At 44.6% G+C, this 26,527-nt stretch overlaps 2 protein-coding genes across 5 annotated transcripts in view; one reads left to right on the top strand and one right to left on the bottom strand.

Annotated features, from left to right (window-relative positions):
* The window catches only part of MIMS1 (mitochondrial inner membrane structural 1), a 24,172-nt gene extending 23,403 nt beyond the window's left edge, over positions 1-769 (bottom strand). The window contains exon 1 of one of the 2 annotated variants that reach the window (XM_075921026.2): positions 633-769. The gene's annotated coding sequence lies outside the window, so the exon portion shown is untranslated. The other variant, XM_075921025.2, reaches the window with a different exon arrangement.
* Positions 740-26,527, top strand: RNMT (RNA guanine-7 methyltransferase). 3 transcript variants are annotated; one of them, XM_075921022.2, is made up of 11 exons: positions 740-881; positions 2,197-2,490; positions 6,964-7,099; positions 10,075-10,197; positions 12,090-12,205; positions 15,589-15,770; positions 16,399-16,563; positions 19,310-19,427; positions 20,997-21,098; positions 22,848-22,881; positions 25,933-26,527. In XM_075921022.2, the coding sequence occupies exons 2-11, from the start codon at positions 2,257-2,259 to the stop codon at positions 25,968-25,970; spliced, it is 1,248 nt and encodes a 415-aa protein (XP_075777137.1). In that variant the 5' UTR covers positions 740-881; positions 2,197-2,256; the 3' UTR covers positions 25,971-26,527. The 3 variants fall into 3 exon arrangements, with proteins under 3 accessions (XP_075777137.1, XP_075777139.1, XP_075777138.1); XM_075921024.1 differs by lacking the exon at positions 740-881 and adding an exon at positions 1,158-1,180; XM_075921023.2 differs by lacking the exon at positions 740-881 and adding an exon at positions 1,629-1,922.

Here is a 26,527-nt window from a genome sequence, read left to right on the forward strand (position 1 = left end):
TAGGCACTGGGGGCAGTGGAGGGGAGAGGGGGGGGGCAAAAATGGAGCTGAACATCGGAGAACCTGGAAGATAACGTCCTCAATTCTGAGGGCCCCACCCCTGTCTGAAAGGATCCTCTCTCCCTGCATCAGCTGAAGCCACATCCTACTAACATATCATGCTCTCTAACACATCGATGCAATATGTTCCCAATAAAAGCAGCGGTAGCTGAACAGAAGGACTCCAAGCCCCCCCAGGCGCGTGTCGGACCAAACAGAAATGCACCGCCTTGACTCGTGGGCGCGGGCCGACGCGTGGGTCCCTTGGAGGGGCCCCCTCTCCAGCGGGCAGTGGTGCTGGCGGCGGGGGGGGGGGGTGGGGGGGGGCGGGGGCCGCTCACATTCCCGCCGCCAGCGGACGGGCCGGGACCGAAGCGCCGCCGCGGGGGACCCCAGCCCGCCCGGGGTCACGCCCCGCCCCCGGAACGCGCGCGGGGATCGGTACCTTGCGCTCCATCAGGCCGCGGCCGCAGGGACCCGGGCGGGCGGCAGGGTTGGGTCGGGAGCCGCGCTCTCCTCGCGGGGCTACAGGGGCCTCGCTCTGCCCCCGGGCAACGTGTTTGCAAACCCCCTCCCCGGGCCCAATCGCTCACACTGCGCATGCGCCACTGCAAAGCCTTATGGGGACTGTAGTCCTGGGAAACAGCGGGGCGCGGCTCTTCAGGCCACTTCCTTCCCTTTCGAGGCGCCCTGGACTGGCGAGGAGTCACGTATGCGCGTGCGCAGCCGGTACCCCACTGCGGCTCTCGCAGGCTCCTCCCCATTACCGGAAACGACGCAATCAGCTCGCGGCTTTCTATGCGCGTCACATCCGCAAACAGCATGGCAGAAAGCCCGCTTTGGTGAGCGCTGCGCAGAGGCTTAAGGGCCGGCGCGTTTCTCGCTCCTAAGGAGCCGCGCGCGGGGCCCCTGTGGCAGCGAAGCGTCCCCTGAAGAAGCGGTTTCCGTGCGCTCGCGCCGCTTCAGCGGCTCCAGCCATTTGCTATCCGCCGAGCGGGAAATTTGGGGGCGGGGCCGACGCTCACATTCCCGCTCGCGCCGCGGGGGAGGGGAGAGCTGCGCGCGCGCTGCGGCAACGGAAGGGGGCGGGGCAAAGCGGTGCCGTGGGGGTGGGAACTCGCAGTCGCTTGTTGAGCGCTAGGTGGGACGCAGAGGAAGGGGGTTGGGGGGGGGGGCGCGTGGGCGCCGTTGCTAAGGGGACGGGGTGGGGTTCGCGCCACTGTCGGCCCGCGGCCTGGCCGCTGGGAGGGCGGGGCAGTGAGACACTCAGAGATGGGCCGAAGGGGCGGAGCCCGGGCCTGGCGTTTGGGGGTGGGGGCTGTTCTAGCCTCGTCGCCCCGCCCTTTCGGGCTTCTCGAGTTCCGGGGGCGTGATTCCTGAAGGTGACCCGCCAAGAGAAAAGCAGGGGCGCCCCCTCTCCCCTCCCCCGCGGTTCCCGTGCTGGTCAGCGGAGGGGAAGGGGGAGGCTGCGGCAGCAGCGTTCCCCGCCCACCACTGCCTGGTCTCCCCGGAGCCCCGCCCCTCGCTTCTCTCCTTTCGGCGCGAGGCAGGTGCCCGCGCGCGAGACACCCCCCCCCCCGGGGTCGAACGTGAGGGGGGGGCGGTGTCTCCTGCCCGCCTTGGGCCGAGTCAGGGACGCCGGGGCGGCACCGGTGCCCCGAGCTACACAGCGGAGGGGCTGATGGTCCCTCCTGCCTCTCGACTCGGAGAGAAGTGCCCCCCCCTCCCCGTCAGAGCCCAGCGCGAGCAGGGGAGAGGCCGCGTCTGCCCCAGGCCTTCCTGCCAGCCCGGGGTTTTTGGCCACCGTCTTCATTGTGTCTTTCCCCTCTTGGGTGTGACAGAAGCACCTCAGCAGGGTTTGCTGGGCAGGTGAAACAGTGAAGGTAGCTGCAGTACAGCCCTGTCAAATGCACAAAATAAACCGGAACAAAGAGAAACTGTTACAGCACCTTCGGTGTTGCCTGTGCTAAAACCAGTGAATGCACTTACAGTGTAACTTTTTAACCTTGTTGACCCTTTATAACTAATCGAATATTGAGGTCCAGTAAAAGCTTTGGATTTGTTCTATAGCCATTGAGTGTGATAGTGCTTTTATAATAATATAACAGAGGACAAGCATCCATTATATGCAAAGTAATATTTCACGTTTTTCCACAGTTTATTTGTGGAATAAAATTGATACTGTTTAATCAAGCAACACGAAGAATAAGCTCCAACATGTCTGATTCCAGCAAGGTTGAAGAACAAGAGTTAGAAAAGAGCTTAGTTGAGGAAGCAGACAGAATAATTTCTAAAGCTTCAGAGGCAGAGTCTGCTGTCAGTTTGGATGAGGACAATACAACATCAGCTAAAGAGCAGGATGCTGGAAATGAAAAGGAAGATGTTAGCGGTCATCAGGACACAACATCAAAAAAGAGAAAAGCAGAAGATGAAGATGAACCTAGAGAAGTGGTGAGTATAATCTGTTTTCAGTTTTGTCTGAACAATAGGCAAAGACTGAAATGTTTTGGGGCACGTGTTTACCTAAGTACATTGATCATTAAATTATTTATATCAAGCATTTTACAGTGTATATTTATAAAATTGTAGCGGCTAGTGTCTCATGAACCGCTTGACCTAAATTTTAATTCTGAATACAGCTTTTTTAATATAACAGCAGGTGCTAAAATTACGTTGGAACTCAAGGAACTGGGAAGAAAGATAAATAGAATGAGAGGCTTTAAATAGTCTAAGATCTGTCAGGGCTTGAAATGAGTACTCTATTAAAACAATCAGTTTGGGATTTGGTGGTTGTTGACATGTCCAGATTTAAACTGTTACTGCTTTCATAGTTTAGCAGTGTGTAGTTTTTCGGGATTTTTAGAATTGGTACAAGTCTGAATAAGTTGTGTTGAACTCTGAAGTAGGAATGTAATACAGGCAGTCCCCGAGTTACGCGGATCTGATGTCAGATCTGCAGTTACGAACAGGGATTTTTCTCGCCCCGGAGGACTGGAGCAGCGGGACGCCTGGTCCTGCCGCCCGCCTCCTCCCGGGCGAGAAAAGCTGCTCCCCGTCTCCCTGGTCTGCTGGGGGAGCCAGCAGACCAGGGAGACGGGGAGCAAAGCGGTGGAGGACCCGGGGCCGGACCCGCAGCCGCTTCCAGATCAGCTGGAAGTGGCGGCGGGTCCGGCCCCGGGTCCTCCGCGGCTTTGCTCGGCGTCTCCCTGGTCTGCAGACCAGGGAGACGCCGAGCAAAGCCGCGGAGGACCCGGCCGGACCCGCGGCGCTTCCAGCTGTGAGAAGCCGGGGAGGACCCGGGCCGGACCTGCGGCACTTCCAGCTGATCTGGAAGCGCCACGGTCCAGCCCGGGTCCTCCACCGCTTTGCTCTGCGTCTCCCTGGTCTGGTGGGGGGGAGACGCAGCTAGTGCCCCCCCTACCCCCCAGCAGACCAGGGAGACGTGGAGCAAAGCATTCAACTTAAGAACAGATTCAACTTAAGAACAAACCTACAGTCCCTATCTTGTACGTAACCTGGGGACTGCCTGTAGTATATAATCAGTGAACCGATAAACAAAAGCTTATTGGTTACTGCTGTAGAATACATGCATTTCTCCCTCCCCTGCCAGTACATTTTTTAGCAGGTTGGCCAGTTGCCTGGTTCAGTCCTGGCTTGCACTGGGTCCAGGACCTACCCCTGCTGTGACTTTGCATTTAAAGTGTAATTGGGAGCCATGTGGGCAGGCAGCCTGGCTCAGTTCCAGCTTGCGCTGGGGCCCAGGAGCTCAGACTTCCCTGCCCTGGACAGAGGTTGCTGCCACCTAATTCTGCTGTCTCTGTATCGTAGGCAACAGTGCGTGGTGACAGCTAGTCCACAAAAGGAGCTGTTCTTTAAATGGGCTCCTCTCACGGTGCCACCTGGCACCCTATTTTGCTGCCTCTGTTAGAGGCAGCAGTGTGGATTGGCAGGAGCTCCTCGGAAGTGGGGGTGGAGCTATGGAATAGTCGAGTAACTGATAAGAATTCATGAGGTTAATTGACTATTCATTTAACTGATATTTAACATCCCTATTCTGAACCATGATAACTTTTTGCAAACTTGTATGTGTTTTTGGAGTATCTTTTACAAGGTTTGTATAATTTAAGACTTTTAAGAGCAGGTTAGACAAACAGCTCTGGGGGGTGGTTTAGATCAGGGATGGGCCATCACTTTTTATGTGGGGCACATCTGAAGAAGTGGGCTGTAGATACCATCTACCTGTTTTGTTAATCTTTAAAGTGCTACCAGACTATTTGTTATTTTTTAAGTTTTACCAAGATTTTGGTAAGTAATCAAGGGCTGCATTTTTTTTATAGAGGGGCTGTGGGATCTGGAACAGAATTTGGGTGCAGATGGGAGCTCAGGATAAGGGACTGGGGTGCAGAAGAGGGTATGGGGATCTAAGAGGGAGTTTGGGTGAAGGAGGGGGCTGTGATCTGGGGCAGGAGATTGGGGTACAGATCTGATAGGGGTTAGGAGTGCAGGAGAGGATTCTGGCCTGGGGGTAGAAGTGAGGGAGGGGGTGGAAAGTTGGGAAGAGGGAAAGTCATGACCTGAGGAGGAGGGTTCAGAGGGTTTGGTTTATCTAGGGCAGGTGTTTGAGGTATAGGGTCTAGGAGAAGGTATGGGTGCAGGAGAAAGATCCTGGCCTGGAAAAGGGTTAGGAGAGATGTGGAATCTGTGAGGGAGTTGGGGGACGGGTGGAGGGGCTGAAGTGCCAGAGACATGCCGTAGTTGGAAAGCACTTACCTAAGCAGCTCCCAGACAGAAGCACTCAGGCAGGCTTCCCCGCCAGCAGCCCCAGACGACTGGCTGTGCATATGGTGCTCTGTACTGCCAGAAGGGGAGAGGGAGAGTGAGAGGTTTCACATGCTGCCCTTGCCCTAGTAAAATCTCTCAGCTCTCATTGGCTGATTTCTGGTCAATAAGAACTGAGAGATTTTTCTGGAGCGGGGCAGTGTGCTGAAGCTTCTCCCTTTATCGCTTCTCCTTGTAGCGCAGAAAGCAATACGGAGCAGCTAGGTGCTCTGTTCAGTGCTGCTCCTTGCTGCAGAGTCGGGCATGGGCTTGATCAAAAGCTTTGGGGGGGGCAGATCTTACCTGTCCCTGATCTAGATGATGCTTTGTCTCGCCATGAGTGCAGGAGACTGAACTTGATCTCTCGTGATCCTTTCCGATCCTATGGTTCTATAATACAGTTATTTATCCTCTACTTACTACTGAATAGTGTATAACTTTACTTAGAAAAAATATTTACTTTTTTAGGACAACTTGGTACATAAAACCAGCAGAACGCTGAAAGCTTCACAGATTTCATACAGCCAGTTGGTTCTTTGTTACTGCTTAAAATGATGTATAAAAAGGAACACTTATAGAAAAGGGATAGTTAGAAATGAAATATAGGAGACAGTTGTGAGTTTGTGTGTGCATATGTGCAGTACTTGGTACACTGGTGCCAACCTTTCAGTAAGAATGAATATCTTGATGGATATAAAAATACATACATAATTTGGGGAAGTTTTAGTCTCCATCTTCAGTCCTCTGTTCACGTTTGCATATTAGTTTGTCTTACTATAATCTAGTAAAATAATCTTTTTATATAGTACTATATTTACGTTTAATTGAAATGATACTATTGCTAAGAGTGAGAGCTCATATGGAAAACAATTTTTTGGTCAGGCCTTTTTTGACTTTATAGTAGATTGTTTTAATGGTGGTAATGCATTTAATCTCAATCACCTAAAATTGCTTGAAACCAACAAGTTTAACTGCATAGTGTGATAAATGTTTAAAAACCAAGGGGAAAAGTTTTTCTTGAGGAAATTGCTCTTGTAATGTACCTGAGATACATTCGTACTAGAGTGTTCATTAATTGTGGTGAAAGCCCTATCACTGCTGGTATTTTGCAGGATGCTTAATCATTCTTGTTCTAAAGAAAATATCTTTGTTTTCTTGTTGCATCATAACTCTAGAAAAAGTTTCAAATCCATACATCCTTACAAGATAGGCATGAGATGGCTATTACCTGGCAATCTGTACAAAATTTGCTTTTACATTATATTTTGTGTATATTTTGAAAGATTTAGGGGAAAGAGTGGGGAGGAAGAACTTTCCTAGGGACAAAGTCGAATAGGGAAAACTTTTCACCCCATCCCTAGGATCAGGGACTGGAGGCCCTATTGAGATAATGACTCAGAATTATAGTTAACTGTTTGACTTCACTCAGTTCATTCTTAAGAATGTTTAAATAACCAAACTAAGTCAAACTTATTGTCTAACGACCAAGCAGTATAATACAACAAAGAGACATACACATCCTACTTCTAGGTGCAAATTTTTGTTCTGTGTTCATCTTATACAGAAGGTGTGCTTTCAAATTATAAATACTACAAGCTGAAATGCATAATTCTAATCTATAAGCTGCACTGGGCTTTACACATTACTGAAGTCTAACCCACCAGTTCAACAATTCCTTAACACTCTATCTATAGTGTTGTAGTCAGATTGGTTCCAGGATATTAAAGTGACAAAGTGGATGGGGTAATATCTTTTATTAGCCCAACTTCTCTTTGCTAAAAAGATAAACTTTTGTGCTTACATAGAGCTGATCTTCAGGTATGAGCACAGGTGGGGGAACTTTGAAACTCTGTGAGGAGCCCGGAGTCAGGCTCCACATGGCGTTTCAAAGCGGCAGTGTTGTGTGGAGCCCGGGGTTAGCTTGGGAGTCCCCAGCTGACCCCAGGCTCCATGTGACGCTGCCGCTTTGAAACACCACGTGCAGTCCAGGCCAGCTGGTCTGTTTCTGGTCTGTTTTAAAAACCTACGCTCAACGTGAATCTTTTTTTAATTAAACATTGAAAGTTGACAGTTTCTCATTTGTTTCTTATTTTCCATGGTATACAGCACTTGGCAGAAGGGCATGGACAAACTGTAGCTGCACATTACAATGAACTTCAAGAAGTTGGATTAGAAAAACGTAGTCAGAGTCGCATATTTTTCCTCAGAAATTTTAATAACTGGATGAAGAGTCTTCTCATTGGTATGGTGCGATTGTTGCTTTCTATTGTCTTCACTTGAAAAATGGGTGGTACTATGCAATAAAATATCTCCCTTTCTTTGATTACATGCATATATGTTCTGTTGCCATCACAAAACAATCATGGTCATGTTAAAATTGCTGCTTTCTAGTGTTAGTTATATTAAGTATTTATTCAGAGGAAATTGTTTAGTACAGCTCTTCTAAAATTTGATTGCAAGTAGGGATATATGTTAGTATACATGGTTACCTGCAAGGCCCCTCCCTGCCCTTTGTGCTGCTGCCTCGAGGCAGCCATGCGGGGATACAGAGGGAGGGCAGGCGGCTCTGTGGGGAGCCATCTTAAAAGTTGGCTACTTGTGCACACTGGCTCCCATCGAGTTCCCCCTCCCACCGTGTAAACATGTAGCCTCTGAACTTTTCAGGGGTTACACTTTTTAACATTCCTAATTTATAAAAAGCGTTGCAATTAGGGAAGGCATTGTTTCTTCCTTTTCCCTGTGTTCTTTTTTGCATCTAGCACAATGGGAGTCCCAGCCCTCATAAGACACTTTTGCATTAATTGATGCCAAATGTTAAAACATTAAATACTAGCTAGCACTTATGAAAGATGCAGTATTAAGTTTGGAAACTAATCTGCTTGTCATGGTTTTCCTTGCCTTCCTTATCCCCTCTCCCTCAAGGCACATGTGTATGCAAACAAAATCTTCGTTTCTCAGGAGTTAATCTGTTCTTAAGGAGATTTTTACAAAAGGAATCATAGTATTTCATTTTTATTTTCTTTTTCTTTAGAGGTGGTATTACTCCAGATGTAGAATAATTTATACAGGTTGAATCTCTCTGGTCCAGCATGTTTGGGACCTGACAGGTGCTGAACCATGGGAGGTCAGTAATTTCAAGCATCATGACCAACACTTGCACTGCTAACTGGGCTCTTAAGACATTTAGGGGTAAGTTAGAGCTAAATAAAAGCACAGAGCACTTGATAGCCAGGATCAGTGTCTGTAAACAAGGAGGTAGCTTGAAAGGTGGCTTCCTGCGTGTACTGGCTCCTGCCTTCCCCCCAATCCTCTGTGCTTCTGCCTCTGTCAGAGGCAGCAGCGCAGGGGGCAGGAACAGGTGGCTCTGTGGGATCCAGTGTTTGTGGGGAGCTGGCTTAAAAGCCAGATCCCCACAGGTACCGACTCCTGCCCCCACTTTCTCTCCCCCCCCCATTTCTCCTGCTGCCTCTGTATCAGGGGCAGCAAGAGGGGGTGTGGAGTATGTGTAGTCATTTGGATTCACTGATAAGCCCAGGCTTATCGGTTAATCATTTAAATGACTACACGCTATCATTCCTAGTTGCCAGACCAGAGAATGCCAGACTAGAGATGTTCAACCTGCACTATGTACATTTTCAGCATTTGAAGATATTGTGTCAAGAGTATAAAAAGAAACAGTACGTTTACTTGCTGTATGACAATACATTTTAAAGGTATAAAAAACGACAAAATATTGGAGGGGGAAAAGTGCAGTATCTTTCAAAAGTGATCCTGGCATTTAGTTTCCCATAAATCTGCTTTCCAATTCTGTTAAAGGATCAAATACAAAGATAAATCAGTAAATAAAATAGCAGAACCATGGGAAATAAGTGCAGGGATTTATAAAGAAAAGATTGGTTTCCAGGGAAAGATTGGTATGGTAGCATTTGTCTTACAGCACTAAAAATTAGTAAATAAAAGAAAGCAGTGAGAGGTAATAGTTAAATTATTGTAAAGCATTTGGTCTGTGTCTTGAAATCTTATCAGTTAATTTAAATCTGTTTGGATACATGCACTATAACAGAGATTAAAAACTGCTCAAAAATTCCTGAACAAATGACAAGTAGTAAAGTATCAAGTTGAGTAGGAGGGAGTCTGCAGGTGGACTAGAAGCAGCATTGTTGGGCCTAACCTTTATTTATAACTTTGTGAATGTACTGAGAATCAACTAATGTCCAAGAAATTTGCATAAAACGCTAACACCAGTTAGGACAAATAAAAATAAATAATAAAAAAATAGAAGGTCCTAGAGATGATAATACTAAGGCTAAAAAGCAACAAAATTCCATTTAAAAAATGCTAGTTAACACATGGGATAAAAATATGCTTTGGAAAGGATAGTCTTTGTATGCTTACTAAAATTTAAGCATGGATAATAGAGAACAAATGTGTGTAAATATGCAATATAGCCCCCAAAAACTTGCTATATTCTGTTGCCTCTTGCCAATCTCCATCCATTGTTGTCCTGCAATATTAAACTAGTAAGCATCGCCCGATAAGGTGCTTGTTAGGTGATGCTTACCAGTGGCCTGGCTGGGCTGGAGCAGCTCCTGCCCATGGTGGGCCCGGGTTAGCCGGAGCAGCCTGCCACCCGCCCTGTTTGAGTGGTCAACTGGTTAAACACATTATTTAATCAGTTAACTGATTAAACAAGTTTTTACATACCTAGTCTGCCATGGTGTGTTTAACTTGTGAGGGTTGCTCATCACTTCTTTAGTTAAAGAATGGTCTCTTATGCTTGAAATTCAGACCCAACCTTATTCTGGATGTGATTCCTTGTATTTTATCAGTCCTGCTTCTTAATCATCTGCAGGCTCAGCATTGGACAAATCAATATACTTTTTTTACTCTATAAAACCTATTTTTCCCAATGCTCAGCTTATGCTGAGTATGCAACACTCAGCCCAGGAAGCATTCATTCCTTTTTTTATCCTCCACATACTTTAAGAGATTGATTAAAATAAAAAAACTCACCCCCATGCACACTTTAAAAAAAAAAAAAAAAAGTACTTTAGGAACAAAAAATATAGAGAACTTGACTCACTGTTTTGTACAAACTCTCATGTAGACTTGAAATGAACTTTGAAATTCTAAAATATCAGACTTTGTTGCCTTTAGGGAACTTTGTATAATGAAAGATGCTTCGTTATCAGTTATTGTATGCCTTCTCTTTTACAGGTGAATTTATTGAAAAGGTACGACGTAGGAAGCGAGAGATCACTGTGTTGGATCTGGGCTGTGGAAAAGGTGGAGACCTTCTTAAATGGAAGAAAGGCAAAATCAGTAAACTTGTGTGTACAGGTATGAAGACAAAGTAACTTTCTAAGACAGTTCAAAAGGAAATGTATGCTTTACTCCTTTTTATATTTCCAAAAATTCTGTGCTTGTTGCATAGGAACTTCAGTACTGTGTCCTGACGTTTTTTATCCTGTTCTTTTTTATAATGGTTTGTAACTGTTAGCATAAACAGAGGAAAACATCCTTAGGGTTTCTATTTAATTATTATTCATTTTATTTCATACATACAAAGTGAATGTTTGGAATTAAGTAAAAATGTTTGTTTGCATGCAGTTTTTCGCAGAGATTTCATATTTACACTGCAGTTAATAACCCGCAGGCTAAGGAATTGTTTAATTGTGGCACAGATGTTTGGAGTTGGGCTACAGGCTGGTCTCCAGGACCCTGTGAGGTGAGAGAGTCCTAGAGCCAAGACTTCTTCCTTGCAACTGAACATTCACTTAGCCTGAGCCTCATGAGTCTGAAGTCAGCTGGCACAGATAAGCCAGAAGTGTTTAATTGCAGTGTAGACAGTGCAGACGCTCCTTGTCACCACTTAATTACCGAATCAAATTAATTGTTAATTACAGAATTAATAATGCAAAGTCATATAATCTTGGTCTTAAGTTTGCATTCCAGTTACTGGAGCAATTTTATCAAGGGTGTTCAAGGAAGATACTGGCTATATAGAACTGCAAAACAAGTGCATTGGTCACATCCTGAAAACTAACTTTGATGGGGAAAATCATAAAGTTTTTTTATTTTTAAGTTTTAGAGAGGTAGCTATGTCAGTCTGATTGAGGAAAAAAAACAAGTCCTGTGGCACCTTAATGGCTATCAAATTTATTAGCGAATAAGCTTTCACTTCATCAGATGCATGAAGTGGGAAGAATCAAATGGCAGAGATATAAACATACATACAGAGATGGAAGTATTACAATAGCGTTAATGAGGAAAATGCTCCCATCTCTGTGTGTATGAATATATCCCTGACATCACATTTTTTTCACTTCATGTGTTTGATAAAATGAGCTGCAGTTTATGAATGCTTATGCCCTAATACACTTGTTAATCTTTAAGGTGCCACAAAACTAGACCTTAAATTCTGAGAAAAATTAGAACACTAGGGGAAAGGCTGACTTTTATTTTATAAATTTACTGTGATATCACAGATTTGGAATTCTTTGCTGTAAAATTACATATGAGGAGGTGATGGGATCTGACTGAATTCCCTTTTACCCTATGTAAATATAATTTTTGTTTAAATCTGATATATTTTAAAGATTTATTTATTGTGAGTAATTTACTAATAGCTGTGTATTTTATAAAGAGGGGGGAATTATTCCTTATCATGAGGACCACACTTATTTTCTAGCCCTGTTAACTGTACATGCAAATGGCCAAAAACAGTCAACTGATTTGTGTACGCTTTTCCTGTAAAGGTATAAACTAGTTACACAATTTCACACCCATCCATATCAACAAGGTATCATTTTTTTCTAGTCTAGGCAAGACCTTGGAATAGTTTGGAGCTCTGCAAACTCGTGAAGAGAACACCATCATTTTTTTTATATCTGGTAGTCTCTTCCTCCTCTGAAGGTTTCCACTGTCACTCTGAGGGCTGGATTTTTTTATTATTAAAGATTACATTCTGTGGAATTTGTATTTTATTGTATATGGGCTAGATTAAAAAATAAGCCTGTTGGTTTGGCTTTTTGTGCCACCTTGAGTACCAGGTGTGCATGTAGCAATTTAGTGCACTTAGTTCCTTGTAGTCAATATAAATATAAATAAAACTTTATGGTGGAGTGTATCTTCTGAAAACCAGCTTTTACTCATACTAAGGTATGATTGGTATATCTTCTTTCACGCCAATCTGAAGAGAAGTTTGTGTATGCAGTTTATTTTTTTTATAGATATTGCCGAAGTTTCCATGCAACAGTGCCAACAGCGGTATGCTGATATGAAAGCCCGGTGTCGTGCTAATGAATACATTTTCAATGCAGAATTTATAACAGCTGATAGCTCTAAGGTACAGTTGTCCTGTTTTATATGTTCACTGATGTTGTAACTTGTTTCTTGGTATTCTTATTTGAATAAATATTTCAAGTTACTAGAGTAAACGTTCAGGATCATTTTGAAGAGGGAAGAATTGAATTGTTTGGCTTATCCATATAGACACTTAGCATATGGTAAGATGGAAGTAAATGTTCATTACATCAGCCTGCTGTGTGGACTCTGCTGCCACATACAAATTGTGTAATACACTTTGGCCACTTAGCACACTAGCCTGCTGTGTACTACGGATTTCACAATCATTCACAATCCCTCCCCCCAAATTATTTCAGCAGTTACATGTTGAGCACCATGAATGCTTTGTAATATCCCTACTATATATGGAGTTTCTGTACAGAAAAAACCCTAAATCAGTCATTAGAACTATAGAAGTTAAGCAGTTGCTTGTAAAATAAAAGCTTAAATGCACAAATTGTGTTTAGTAGTTTTGTAATGTATTCAACTTTCAAGAGTATGTCTTTCACTTATCAACTGTATCCTTTCAGTTTCCCCATTGACTAGTGGGGTCGTCATATTCCCAAAATTTTGTTAATTGCTACATAGCCACTAAGGAATACAGGCAGTCCCCGAGTTACGTGGATCCGACTTATGTCGGATCTGCAGTTACAAACGGGGTTTGCTGCCCGTCTCCCTGGTCTGCTGGAGACCAGCAGACCAGGGAGACGGGGAGCAAAGCCTCTGAGGACGCCAGCAGTGGGACAGCTGCGGCGCCTCTGGGCTGCCCGCGTGCTCTGCGGCTTTGCTCCACGTCTCCCCAGACCAGGGAGACGGGGAGCAAAGCCGGGGAGCATGCGGGCAGCGGGACAGCTCAGACGCGCCGCGGCTGTCCCGCTGCCGGCGTGTTCCGCAGCTTTGCTCCCCGTCTCTCTGGTCTGCTGGAGACCAACAGACCAGGGAGACGGGGAGCAAAGCAGAGGAAAGCCGCGGACCATGCGGGCAGCTTTGCTCCCCGTCTCCCTGGTCTGCTGGACCAGGGAGATGGGGAGCAAAGCCGCGGAGCACGCGGGCAGCAGGACAGCCGGCGCGTCTGGGCTGTCCCACTGCCCCCGTGTTCCGCGGCTTTGCTCCGGACGCCTGTGGTACAGCAGCTGGGGCGCTGCTGGTTGGTCCCGTAGCGCCGCTCTGGGCGCTACTGGACCAAGCCGGCAGCACCCCAGCTGCTCTGCCCCAGGCGTCCTGATTCAGCCACTGCTGGTCAGTTTCAGCAGCGGCTGAATCAGGACGCCTGGGGCAGAGCAGCTTGGGTGCTACTGGGTTGGTCCAGTAGCGCCGAGGAGCGGCGCTACTGGAGCAACCCAGCAGCACCCAAGCTGCTCTGCCCCAGGCGTCCCCAAGTCAGCCGCTGCTGAAACTGACCAGTGCTGACTACAGGAAGCCCGGGGCAGAGTTGCTCTGCCCCAGGCTTCCTGGAATCAGCCGCTGATCAGTTTCAGCAGCAGCTGACTTGGGGACTCCTGGGGTTCTTAAGTTGAATCTGTATGTAAGAACTGGCGTCCAGATTCAGCATGTTGAAACTGATCAGCGGCTGATTCCAGGAAGCCCAGGGCAGAGCAACTCTGCCTCAGGCTTCCTGTAGTCAGCCGCTGGTCAGTTTCAGCAGTGGCTGAATCTGGATGCCAGTTCCCACTTACATACAGATTCAACTTAAGAACAAACCTACAGTCCCTATCTTGTACGTAACCCGGGGACTGCCTGTATGTAAAACATATATGGAAAACTTTTAATTTTATTAATCTGTCTTACCCCTAAATGAATTTGTCATGAAACTTTATCTCCTGCATTTCAGTAACTAGTAGCATTATTACCTATTATATATTTCAGAATTTGTCTGATTGATCAAGAACTCCTAAACGATAAGAGCTAGGACCACCAAATTCAGTTTACAGCTTTCTCTTACCATAACTTAAAGCAATGTAAGGGTTTGGTTGTGCTAGGAAAACAGGATGTGCCTGGAATGGAATTGCTTCTCATAAACCAAACAGAAAAGTGACAAACTCACCAAACCAAGTAGAGTCCTCCAAATTGGCATAACTGAGCCAATGCTGGGAGAGACTGAACTAAGATGAGCCAGGAAACAAGGATGAACCTGGAATAGGACTGCTTCTCAATAAAGCTTACTGAAAAGAGAGAAAGCGGAAAAATGTATAGTGCTCTGTTTTGCAACCACTAAATCAGTAGTCTCCAGCCTTTTTAAGCACAAAATCACTTTTTGAATTAAAGTGCAATCTGCGATCTACCTCAAACTGAAATATTCTGCCCGGCTACTTCGTGCCCCTTCTGTGAGGCCCTGCCTCTGTTCACTCTGTCCTCTCTCCCTTCCCCATTCTCTCTCCCTTTCACTAGGCGGGGCAGAGATTTGGGCACAGGATCTGGTTTTGGCCTAAGGGGTTTGGAGTGTGAGAAGAGATCTGAGCTGAGCTTGGGGCAAAAAGTTGAGGTGCAGCAAGGGGCTCAGGGTATATGCTCTGTAAGAGAGTTTTGGTCCAGGGGGCTCAGAGCTGCGGCAGCAGCTTAGGATTCATGAGGAGGCAAGGGGTGGGAACTGGCTCCAGCTGAGTTCTGCTTACCTGGGTGGTGGTGCAGTGGGGCTAAGGCAGGCTCACCCCTGCACTGGCCCTGTACTTACTCCAAGAGCATCCAACAAACTCCCTCCATCCCAAGCCCCGTTGTGCCTTCCCTCCATTCTGTGGGAATACAGAGTGGGAGGGGGGCACTCGGATATAAGCAACCCCTCCTTTCCTTCCTCTGCCCTGCACAGCAAGCTAGGGGGAGGGAGCAAGGAGGAGGCAGCTCCAGGGCAAAGGGCAGGAGGTGTGCCACAGTGAGGGGAAAGCCAGCTAGAGCCTCTGACAGTTTACGATCTACCAGTAGATCCCGATCTACTGGTTGGTGGCCACTGTGCTAAATCAATGCTTAAGGTTTGAAAACTTGAAGGCAGTACTATTGGAAACCAAATTAACTGTACCCCTTCTTTGTTAAAACTTAGTGAATAAAATTTTATAGTATGAAGTAAAAAAACAAAACAAAACCCCATACTTGATGGACTTTCCCATTTAAAAAAAATACTAAAAAATTCAACAGACAAATTTTAACATCCCATTTTTAAGAAATTTTAATAAATTAACTTCATAAAAATAACACTATTTTAAAAAAAATATATTAATTTAAATAAAGCATGTACATTTTCCTTTAATTTTCCATTTTTATTCATCCTCTACTAAGCAGTAGTTTGTCTGAAGCTTCTATAAGGGCATGCATTGTTGGAAGATTAACATAAACCATTTTTTTGTTTTGTTTCGGAAGACTAATATATGTTTCAAACTTTTTAATCCATTGCAGGAACTTCTGTCTGACAGTTACAGTGATACACATATGTGCTTCGACATATGCAGCTGCCAGTTTGTTTACCATTACTCATTTGAGACGTATGAGCAGGCTGATATGATGCTTAAAAATGCTTGTGGGAATCTCTGTCCCGGAGGGTATTTTATTGGTACAACTCCAAATAGCTTTGAGCTTGTGTAAGTGTTACTCATTCTGTAGTTTTTTAAAATTGTATGAAATGTTACATTTAAAGCAGTCAGTCTTTAGGTGTCCTTTTATAATATTTCATAGCAGAATGTTTCCAGCTGGCAGTCTATGTTGCTTACTTGTCAGGAGAGCGAATGTATACTAACTTGAATAAAATGGAGCAGATTGCGCCCACCCCCATGTATCATAGGGAGGTATATCTGCGGGGTACTACAGCTCCTAGCCTATAATGCTTCTGTATTGATTTAAATGGTAACAAAACAACTACAATGTGGGCAGTAGCTGCAAGCTTCCCCTGACACTTTTGATTGCTTCTAACCCTGAACTGCCTCTACAAGAAAGAATTCGGGTTCCCTGGCTGTCTAATCTTTGAGCCCTTTGAGTGTCAAAACCCATTATCTTCAGACTTTTGAAATTTGAATAATACCTTTGTTTCATTCCCATGTTTTTATATTAGTTTTATTTATTACGAGAGGCATTGTGGTGCAAATAATAGGGCACTGGAATGGACTGTGTCTGTCTGACCTCATCCAATGTCCATACACCTCTCTTTAGTTATCTGTAAAATAAGAGTAACAGCTTATCTATCAATTACTCTGTTTATATATCCTTATCTAGAAAGCGACTTGAGGCTTCGGAAACTGATTCATTTGGGAATGATGTGTACACTGTACAGTTTCAGAAGAAAGGGGAGTATCCCTTGTTTGGCTGCAAATATAACTTTAATTTGGAAGGAGTTGTTGATGTCCCTGAGTTCTTGGTTTATTTTCCTCTACTGATAGAGTAAGTTCACTTCTGACTTCATTCTGACTTTATTACTTAATCAAATTTGAAGGATTGTATAGGTACATGTCTAGCAGAAATATACAGTCAGACTTTTTTGTAATATTAGCACATGCTACTTAAAAAGTTTTATTAGTATCTCCTATCTGGTTCATATTTGAAGTATGTGTAGTGAAGATATTATATTCCAAGAATTTATCTTCAGATTCTGAGTGCTAGCCCCAAATTAACATGCTAGTGTAAAACAGTGTTTCAGATTCTTGATAAGTTAAAACTTTATATTTTTATGGTATTTGTAAATTGGTTAATGTGCCGTCAACTGTTTCAAGGCCTCCATGTTTAATAGGATCTTGCCAACTTCAGTTGTGCCTCAGAATTTCCCTTGGTGCTGTTACTTAAAATGCTATGTCACTTGGGGAGAAATCCAACTTTGAAGTCAGTGTAAAATTCTGTTTGACTCACTGGGTCCAGTATTTCACCCTTAAGGGTACATTTCTGCTCTGAAAATTGTTATTAAAAAGGCACAATCTTACTGAAGAGAGCTTCTGCCCTTGTGATAGATGTAGACAGAATAAAAAAATTGCCACTCTTAGGTCTGTAGAGACAACCTATCTAAGAATGCTGTGGGTTTCTCTTCAACCTTGTGGATTTATTGATATAATTGCTTACTAAAGCACAACTAGTTGCAGTTAGAAGGGTTGCCCAGGTGTCACTGAAGGGTATACTCTGTCTTACAGGACTCTTCTTATTGGTCACAATAGTGAATGGGAAATAATCCAGGCTGGCTTTTTTTCAGGCCTTCTTTTTAAACTGTAATGAAGCTAAAGAAAGTAAAATCCCATTTTTTTTTCTCTGAAGACTAACTCTGATCTAATTCTGGTGTTTCTCAACTTTTTTAATGTCGGAGACTGGCTAGCTGTTTTCCTAAACTGTCTCAGTGAAACCTCAGGGACTCCAGAGGCTTCAACAGACTGGTGGTTCAGAAGTGTTGTTCTATAGTGATATGCATCTAGTTAAAAAATCTCACTTTCATGTAACCTTTTGTGTGTGTGTGGGGGGGGATTTATATATGCAAAATGAATTTTGATTAAAGTTGTTTCATTGTTTGAAAGGAGGAAGTAAGATTTAAAAAAAAAATGTAATTATCAAAAATTGACAAAACACAGCGTCACTTTCCTCTGCCCTCAGCTTGCCTTTCCTTCCCATAAGATTCTCTTCCTTCTCCCTTGTCAGAGACACAGAAGTTTCTCATTTGCTTTTCCTCTAACCTCTACTTTCTGCACTAAACCCATCCCATCTCCTGATCTCCCTCACATCCATACTTTTTCTCGTTTCCCTCTCCCTTTTTTCTCATAATACAAGCAAACTTCAACCGCTCCCATCTTATATCCAAAATAAATCAGATATGCAACTCTTGACTTTTCCTCTTCAGTTACTGTCCTATCTCTTGTCTAAGTTAATTGAAAACGTTATCTACAATTGCTGTCAATAACATCTTTCCTTTAGTCCTGTCCCAGACTCTCTACAGTCTATCTGCCCCTTGCAAGAGCCTTTTCATTGGAGTGCCAGCATCTTTAATGACTATTTTTAGACAAAGCTCCGAACCATTACTCGTTTGCAACCTGTCAGTGGTCTTTGACACCAACAATCATGCAATTCTTGTCCCTTGATTTACTGTGTCCTCTTCTGGTCCTCTTTCTACCTCCTAAATTATTCTTTCAGTAAGTCTTTACTTACAAATAAACAACAATAATACAGGTTTGATGTCTATAATCCGGACTTCTGTAGTCCAGAATCATCTGGTCTGGCATCACCATCGGTGCTACCAGGCAGGAGCATTCATGGGGAAAACCATGGACCCATAATCAGCAACTTCTCCCCTACCCTCCTACAGCTTCTGGAGTGCTGCATATAGCTCAAACTCAGGGAAGGAGTGGGAATAGTGTGATGCTTGGGGAAATAGACAGGATGGCTGCAGAGCCCTACAGGTGGTGGAGGTAGTCGCAGCTGTGGCTCCAGGAGATCAGGCTGGTGGCCACAGGGTTCCACACACATCATGCCTCTTCCTCTGAGTGCCCTACCCATCCCCATCTCCTCTCCCCCCCCCATCTCTCAGTCAATGCCAGCCACTTTGCTGCTTTTGACCTTCCCTGCTTCCACAGATTTCCCGGTTCATGTCTGGTCAGATCCCGAGGTTGCTGGATCTGGAAGGTACAACCAGTAGTAGTATAATAAATACATAGGGGTAAGTCTCCTGGCCTGTGCCTAGCTCCAGTATTAGGTTCTATTAGTATGGGCCTGTGAAGAATCCCATTTAAGTTGATAGAACATGGATTCAAGAGGTCATAGTACTTGATCTTAATGCAGGAGCATAATGTGCCTCTTCCCCCAAATAAAAGCCCAAGTTTTAGACTCTAAATTCAAATTCCGTTTTCATCACAACATTTGAGTTTCAGAAAGAAATCGCTGTGTCTATGTCAGAAATATTTCTACCAAGGCTTAGAGCAGAGAATTTTTTTGAGGACATTGTAACTCCTTGAAAATGGATATTTGATGGCAATGTGGAGTTTTCCAGCCTCTCTAGTGAAAGCCATAAATATATAAACTTAGAAGTTGCAGTCCTACTTAAAACCATATCATGTCCCTATGGTTCAGTATTATCAACTATGATAAATTCAGCTTTTTTTGTTGTAAAAAAAAACTCTCTAGTAATTTTGTGGCTCACTTATGCACATTATTTTCACAGAATGGCAAAAAAATATGGGATGAAACTAGTCTACAAAAAGACATTTCGGGAGTTCTATGAAGAAAAGATTAAGGATGAGGAAAATAAAATGTTGTTAAAGCGAATGCAGGCTTTGGAGGTAGATATAAAAATGATTTTTTTAAGCAACTTATTCTCTTATTTAAATAGTATTTTGCAATTTGCTAAAGTTCATATAGTTTAGCAGTCGCATTGGGCAGTAAATTATTGACTAGCATTGGAGTGCTGGCATTGTAGGAGCCAAACAGAGTTCCCTTGGCATGCTGCTGAGAGAGCTTTGCTAATCTTAATTTTGTGGCTATGGTTACTAGGCAACTCTGCATATTATACTAGTTTTTTACATTTAATAGGTTCTATATACCTGTGTTTTGTATTGTATTCGTTCATCTATATATATAAAATTATATGTTTTGAAATATCTGTTGCTATATAAATAACCGCAGAAGCGACAAGGAGTTTTGTGACACCTTAAAGACTAACAGATTTATTGGAGCATTAACTTTCTTGGGCAAAGATCCACTTCGTCAGATGCATGTCTGACAAAGTGGGTCTGTGCCCAGGAAAGCTTATGCTCCAATAAATCTGTTAGTCTATAAGGTGCCACAGAACTCCTCGTCACTTTTGCAGATTCAGACTAACACGGCTACTCCTGATACTATATAAATAACTGTTTATTATAAAGATTGGTCCAATGCCTACACTATAATGAGAAAATATGGAATAGCAGAAATTGCTGTTGCCTGTCATAGACTTACCTTTTTTTATGAGTGAGAAATTTAAAGTATTACTCATGTCCATTCCACATTAGGTGTGTGTGCTAGCCACATGCTCCAGTGCCAGAAGATTTTGTCAGGGTGAGAATGATAGGTAATCCCTGCAGTGGCACCTCCATGGTGCAACATAAGGGGTGCTGGGCACTCCTTCCACCTTCAGGTCCTTCTTTCTGCCATGACAGTGCAATGGAACTGCTGTACTTCAGCCAGTTTGCTCTTGCTGCAAATGCCATCTGTGTTTAGCGTATATAGCCTTAGTTTTAGTTAGTACTTTAGAGTCTTTGGAGGGGACTTGTCCTGAGGACGGGGCATGCCTGGGTCCCCAGGCTTTAAACTGTGTCTAGAGTGCAAGCATCCTATGCATGTTAGTGTTTAGGCAGGGGCACATTAGCGACAAGTTCAGATCGTTCAAGCTTGGAATGAAGATGGAAAGGGACATTTGCTTCAGGACACTCTATATGGACCCAGCACTGTGCCTGGCACCAGAGACTAGGTCATACTCGACCTCAAGTTCCATAACTTTGGTGTGGAGTGCTTTGCTGGCATCAGCATCAGGACGGCCCCCTGCCCCCTTGCCTTCTTTCTTCCGGAAGACACAAACTCCAGTGAGGGGGCCGCTCCAAGTTGTCTTATTAGGAGCCTTTGTTGGCCTATTCCAGCTCTGATTCAGGCTTGAAGGGATCAAGCTATGGGGCTATTTAATTGTGCTGTAAATGTCTGCAGTTAAACAGCCCCTTAGCCTGAGCTCTACAAGCCCAAGTGAGCTGGCACAAACCTGTTGTTGTTTGCAGGGTAGGTAGGTATACCCTTATTTCGGAGGAGTCTTATTTGTTTTGCATGTTGTGAGTTGTCTTTTAAATCTTGGCCTTATGTAGTAACTTATGTCTGTTCTTCAGCCATATCCTCCAAATGATAATTCCAAACTTGTGTCTGATAAGTCTGATGATTATGAGCATGCAGAAAAGCTTATAAAAGATGGCAAAGCAAAGTTACCTCTGGTAAGTTTTATCTCTCAAGAGTTGGAATCTTGTCAGAAGCAAAGAGTGCTCAGTGAAATGTAGGGTGTAGTCTTACAAACACTTAGGCGTCTGCTTAACTTTAGTTCAATTGAATTCATTTGAATTCTTCAGCTGTATAAAGTGTGCACATAAGTGCTCAGAAAATCAAGGTTTAGTAGCTAGTTTATTTAATGACACATGCAATTTTATTAAAATCAGTGTTTAAATTGGATGGAAAACCTACTATGTTCTGTAAGAAAACAACTGTATTTTAGAATGACCAGTACACTCTTTCACAAGAGACTTGACATTTATTTAATTGTCCTTCATAGTAAAGGGTAGTACAGGCAGTCCCCGACTTACGCGGATCCGACTTACGTCGGATCCGCAGTTACGAACGCGGCTTTTCTCGCCCCGGAGGACACGGACTGCGGGACCTCATGGTCCCGCCGCCCGTGTACTCCGGGGCTAGAAAAGCTGCTCCGCGTCTCCCTGGTCTGCAGACCAGGAAGACGCGGAGCAAAGTCGCGGAGGGGCTGGGGCTGTGGTGCAGCCCAGGCGCGCCTGGGCTGTCCCGCTGCAGGTGTGCTCCAAGGCTTTGCCCCTGTCTCCCTGCAGACCAGGGAGACGGGGAGAAAAGCCGCGGAGCACGCCTGCAGGGGGATAGCTCAAGCACGCCCGGGCTGTCCCGCTGCGGGCGTGCTCCAAGACTTTGCTCCCCGTCTCCCTGGTCTGACCAGCAGACCAGGGAGATGGTGAGCAAAGCCATGGAGCACGCCAGCAGTGGGACAGAGTGGCGCGCCTGGACTGTCCCGCTGCCCGCGTGCTCTGCGGCTTTGCTCCGTGTCTCCCAGGTCAGCAGACCAGGGAGACGGAGCAAAGCCGTGGAGGACTTGGGCGTCCCCACCCCCGTCTCCCTGGTCTGCTGGCGGGGGGTGCAGCTAGTGCCCCTCCCCCAGCAGACCAGGCTTTTCTTGCCTGCCCCTGGGGTAGAGCAGCTGGGGGCTGCCGGGTTGGTCCCGCAGCGCTGCTCCGGACCAACCCAGCAGCACCCCAGCTGCTCTGCCCCAGGAGTCCTGATTCAGCCGCTGCTGGTCAATTTCAGCAGCGGCTGAATCAGGACGCCTGAGGCAGAGCAGCTGGGGTGCTGCTGGGTTGCTCCAGTAGCGCCAAGGAGCCGCGCTACTGGAGCAACCCAGCAGCACCCCAGCTGCTCTGCCCCAGGCGTCCCCAAGTCAGCCGCTGCTGAAACTGACCAGCGGCTGACTACAGGAAGCCCGAGGCAGAGTTGCTCTGCCCCAGGCTTCCTGGAATCAGCCGCTGATCAGTTTCAGCAGCAGCTGACTTGGGGACTCCTGGGTTTCTTAAGTTGAATCTGTATGTAAGTCAGAACTGGCATCCAGATTCAGCCGCGGTTGAAACTGATCAGTTTCAGCAGCGGCTGACGCCAGTTCCGACTTATACAGATTCAACTTAAGAACAAACCTACAGTCCCTATCTTGTACGTAACCCGGGGACTGCCTGTATATCGCATGCAGAATGTGAGTCATAGGTTGAAATATTCTCCTCTCTAGGTTCATGGGGGAAAAAAAATTCCCTTTTAGTTGTTGTTTGATTTTATAGCATAGGTAATAAAAAGCTGTTTGGTTTCTTAAACAAGTTACTGCTTACAATGTTAATGATTTAATGAAATGTTTGATTTATATTTCCTCATATTCCATTTGTGATGTTTGTAACTTTTTTTTAAAGGGGACCTTGAGTAAATCTGAATGGGAAGCAACTAGTAAGTACTGTTTACAATAGCTGAATACTATTGTTTACCAAAAACTTTCATAAACATGACTGTTTTGGACATTGTGCATGAATATAACCGTTATGCAGGTACTTTCAAATTTGGTGACCTAAAGTTAAGCGCTGAATAAAAGGCACCCTTTTTTTGTGTTCACTAGCTTTGAAAATCAGATTCCTTTTTATTTTGGTGCTTAAATATATATTTAGTTTATACAGTGTATATATAAAAGATTCAGAAAAGGGCAACAAAAATAATAAGGGATTTGGAATGGGTCCCATATGAAGAGAAATTAAAGAGACTGGGACTTTTCATCTTAGAAAAGAGGAGACTAAGGGGGGGATATGATAGAGGTCTATAAAATCAGGACTGATGTGGAAAAGTGAATAAGAAAAAATGATTTACTTGTTCCCATAATATAAAAACTAAGGGTCACCAAATGAAATTAATCGGTAGCAGATTTAAAACAAACAAAAGGAATTTTTTCTTCACGCAGCACACACCTGTAGAACTCCTCGCCAGAGAATGTTGTGAAGACCAGAAATTTAACAGGGTTTACAAAAGAACTACAGTAAAACTCCAATTGTCCGGCATCCAGTGATCCGGCACTCCTGATAGTCCGGCACCAACTGGAACCCGGAAGTGCTCCAGCCAGCCCAACAATTGGAGCTCCTGTGAGCTCCATGCAAGTTCAAGGGTCGGGAGAGGGGAAGGGGATTATACCCCTGTGACGGGTCTGCTGGGACCCACACTGCGGCTGGCCGGGGGCGGGGGCGGTGGGGAACAGTGCAGCGAGGGGCGAACCCTCCACCGTTTTGCAGGGAGGCATGGGAAAGCTCAGCGCAGCCGCCTGCTACAGGCCAGCTGGGGCTGCAAGTGGTGGTGGAGGAGAGGGGGCAAGGCGAGGGGTGGCGCTGCGGGACCAACCCGGCAGCACCCCAGCTGCTCTGCCCCACGGCTTCCCCAAGACCGCCGCTGCTGAAACTGATGAGTGGCGGACTTGGAGAAGTGGCAGGCAGAGCAGCTGGGGTGCTGCCAGGTTGGTTCCGCAGCACCACTTAGGTGAGGGGCGGTGCTGTGGGTCCTACCCAGCAGCACCCCAGCTGGTCTGCCCCATGGCTTTTCCAAGTCCGCCGCTGCCACTTGTAGCCCCAGCTGGCCTGTTGCGGTAGCTGCACGGGGCTTCCCCGCCTTCCTGCAAAACAGAGGAGGGTTCACTCCACACCGCGCCGTTCCCCAAAAAAACCCACTCCCTCGCAGACCCGTCACAGCCCCTCTGCCGGAGTACCTCCTGATACTCCAGCATATCTGATAATCCGGCACCCCCTGAGTCCCAAAGGTGCCGGATTATTGGAAGTCTACTGTAGATAAATTCACAGAGGTTAGGTCCATCAATTGTATTCTATTCTCATAAGAAATTTGGTCTTGCAGCACTTTCTGACAAAATAAATGAATATCTCTGCTTTTGTAAAACATAGGGTCTCCACAGATTTCACTGCCCATATATATTTCTTTGATTCTATGCCAGATAAGTATTTTTGTGAAGTGTTAACTCTAGCCAAGACTACTGAATGTACATCTTGTAGTTGACAAAATGCCAGCTAGCAGCTGTAGACTACTGATCGGCAGTCTGCCTTCAGATCTCTTTTTAAAATGAGCAAACTTCAACTTACGTTTGGATTTTAGTCTCATTTTTTATTTTTAATGGAATAGAGTTGAATGCACAGCCTTAGTTCTGCCCCATTATATACAGTAATTCCTCATTTCACACTATAAACGTGTTTCTGAAAATGTTCGTGCTAAGCGAAAAAGTGCTATTGCGGGGTCAATTTTCCCATTTAAAAAAAAAATGGAAAATGTGGGGGTTGCGTTTCAGGTGGTGGTGGCAAAGTCATGGTGCTCAGTCGTCAACGTCAACATTAGATATCTAGCAAAACAAGATATCTTGCAACACAAGTTGCCGTGGTTTGTTAAAACACGAAGATAAACACGTGAGTGAGCAGAGGAGCGCTGTGACCACGTGTGTTCATCCGCTCATGAGTATTACCACTGTTTTTACCAACTTATATCACCACACGAAGTAGTCTGCCACTTGATTATTTTCGTGTTATTTCGGGGACGGTCGTGTTATTTGAAAAAGTTCCCTAAAAAAAAAAAAAAAATCATGCTATTGCAAAAACATGTTAAGCGGGCACGTGTTAAATGAGTAATTACTGTATAATGAAGTCTTTCAATTTAGCGTTAAATATTCCCTTATGTGCACCTATGAATCCAAGAAATTTTAGTCATGAATTTGAAGACTATCCCTCATATATAAAAGGGAACAGAGTTCAGGTAGGAAGTTAAGCACATGATAATGAGATATGAATGCTTAACTGTAATTAATATTGCATTAAGCAGATAGTGTGTTACTAACTAAATTTAAAGTACTTATTTCTAATGACAGGTTAGACCTCCCTGGTCCAATACTCTTGGGACCTGATTGATCGCTAACCAAGGAGTTTGTCAGACAAGCAGAGGTCAATGCCAGTCCCTCTGCCCCCAGCTGCTGGTTTCCTGGCTGCTGGCCCGGCTCTCTGGTCTAGTAACATCTGTGGTCCTACTCTGCCGTTTTTTTCCCTGTGAGTGCTCTAACCCCGCAGCACTCATTGGGTTCCTGATGATGATGATGGGCCATGGATGTTGCCGGGCCAGAAAGTCCCAGACTAGAGAGGTTCAGCCTATACTTTGCATTTAATTTTAGATTCATGTTTTGTGTATTAAATGCTTTCAGAAGAAATCCAACTAATCCTATGAAATGTAAAAACATTTTAAAACCAATACGTGGGTGGTTATTACAAAAAAGTTTCATGTGCAATACTAGAAATTGCTTTAAAAACTTGTTGAAATAAATGCTAAATGATGGGGTAGCCATTGGTGTAGTTTCTTTATAAAAAATAGAATTTGTTCTGCAACAGTTTATTGGAGAAGGAAATGTCTGTCTTTGTTTAAAATCTTTGGACAGGAGGAAGTAATATACATTTTAAATCTTCTCTTCTTTCATAGGTATTTACTTGGTTTTTGCATTTGAAAAGCAACAGTGAAAAGAACGTGTACCGGATGTAGCAAGAAGAGATTGCTTCCTTGTACAAATTGGAGTGATGTAAAACCATTGTGGCAACTATTTTTTTATGTTTATTTTTTAATTATTAGAAGTGTGCAGGACACTACCAAAAACTAGGGCAAGCTCATGATTGAGTTATAGTTGCCTGTCTGCGACAGATGGACTTGAGTGTATATAGAAGATTGTCTGAACCTGGCTTTTTAAAACATTTTTCAGTAATCTGCATGCTGTTTGAAATCCACAATGCTTTTGTTTCCAATAAGAGTTTGTTAGTAAAGTTTGTTCAGGTGATCAAGGGCCTGGTCCTTTACCCACTGAAGTCAATGGAAGGACTTCCAGTGACTGCGGTGATGTAGGATCAAGGCTTAAGAGCACACTACAGCAAAACTCAGATTCATTCACAGTGCAGTACTTTAACAGTATTAAATTGTATTGTAGTTTATGTGGAAAGGTTCCCAAACTGTTCTTGTTTTTTGTGCTCACTGGTTTGTAGTGTCATTGTGCTATCTTCAAGATTAAATGGATTTATGTTCTGTA

Source organism: Pelodiscus sinensis, chromosome 2 (assembly GCF_052426305.1).
Source record: "Pelodiscus sinensis isolate ZL-2025 chromosome 2, ASM5242630v1, whole genome shotgun sequence".
Taxonomy (NCBI): Eukaryota; Metazoa; Chordata; order Testudines; family Trionychidae; genus Pelodiscus; species Pelodiscus sinensis.

Coding starts and splice junctions, on each gene's coding strand:
- RNMT (XM_075921022.2), top strand. CDS start 2,257: ATGTCTGATTCCAGCAAGGTTGAAGAACAAGAGTTAGAAAAGAGCTTA. Junction 10,198..12,089: donor CAGTAAACTTGTGTGTACAG/GTATGAAGACAA, acceptor TTTTTTTTATAG/ATATTGCCGAAGTTTCCATG. Junction 19,428..20,996: donor AGCGAATGCAGGCTTTGGAG/GTAGATATAAAA, acceptor TCTGTTCTTCAG/CCATATCCTCCAAATGATAA.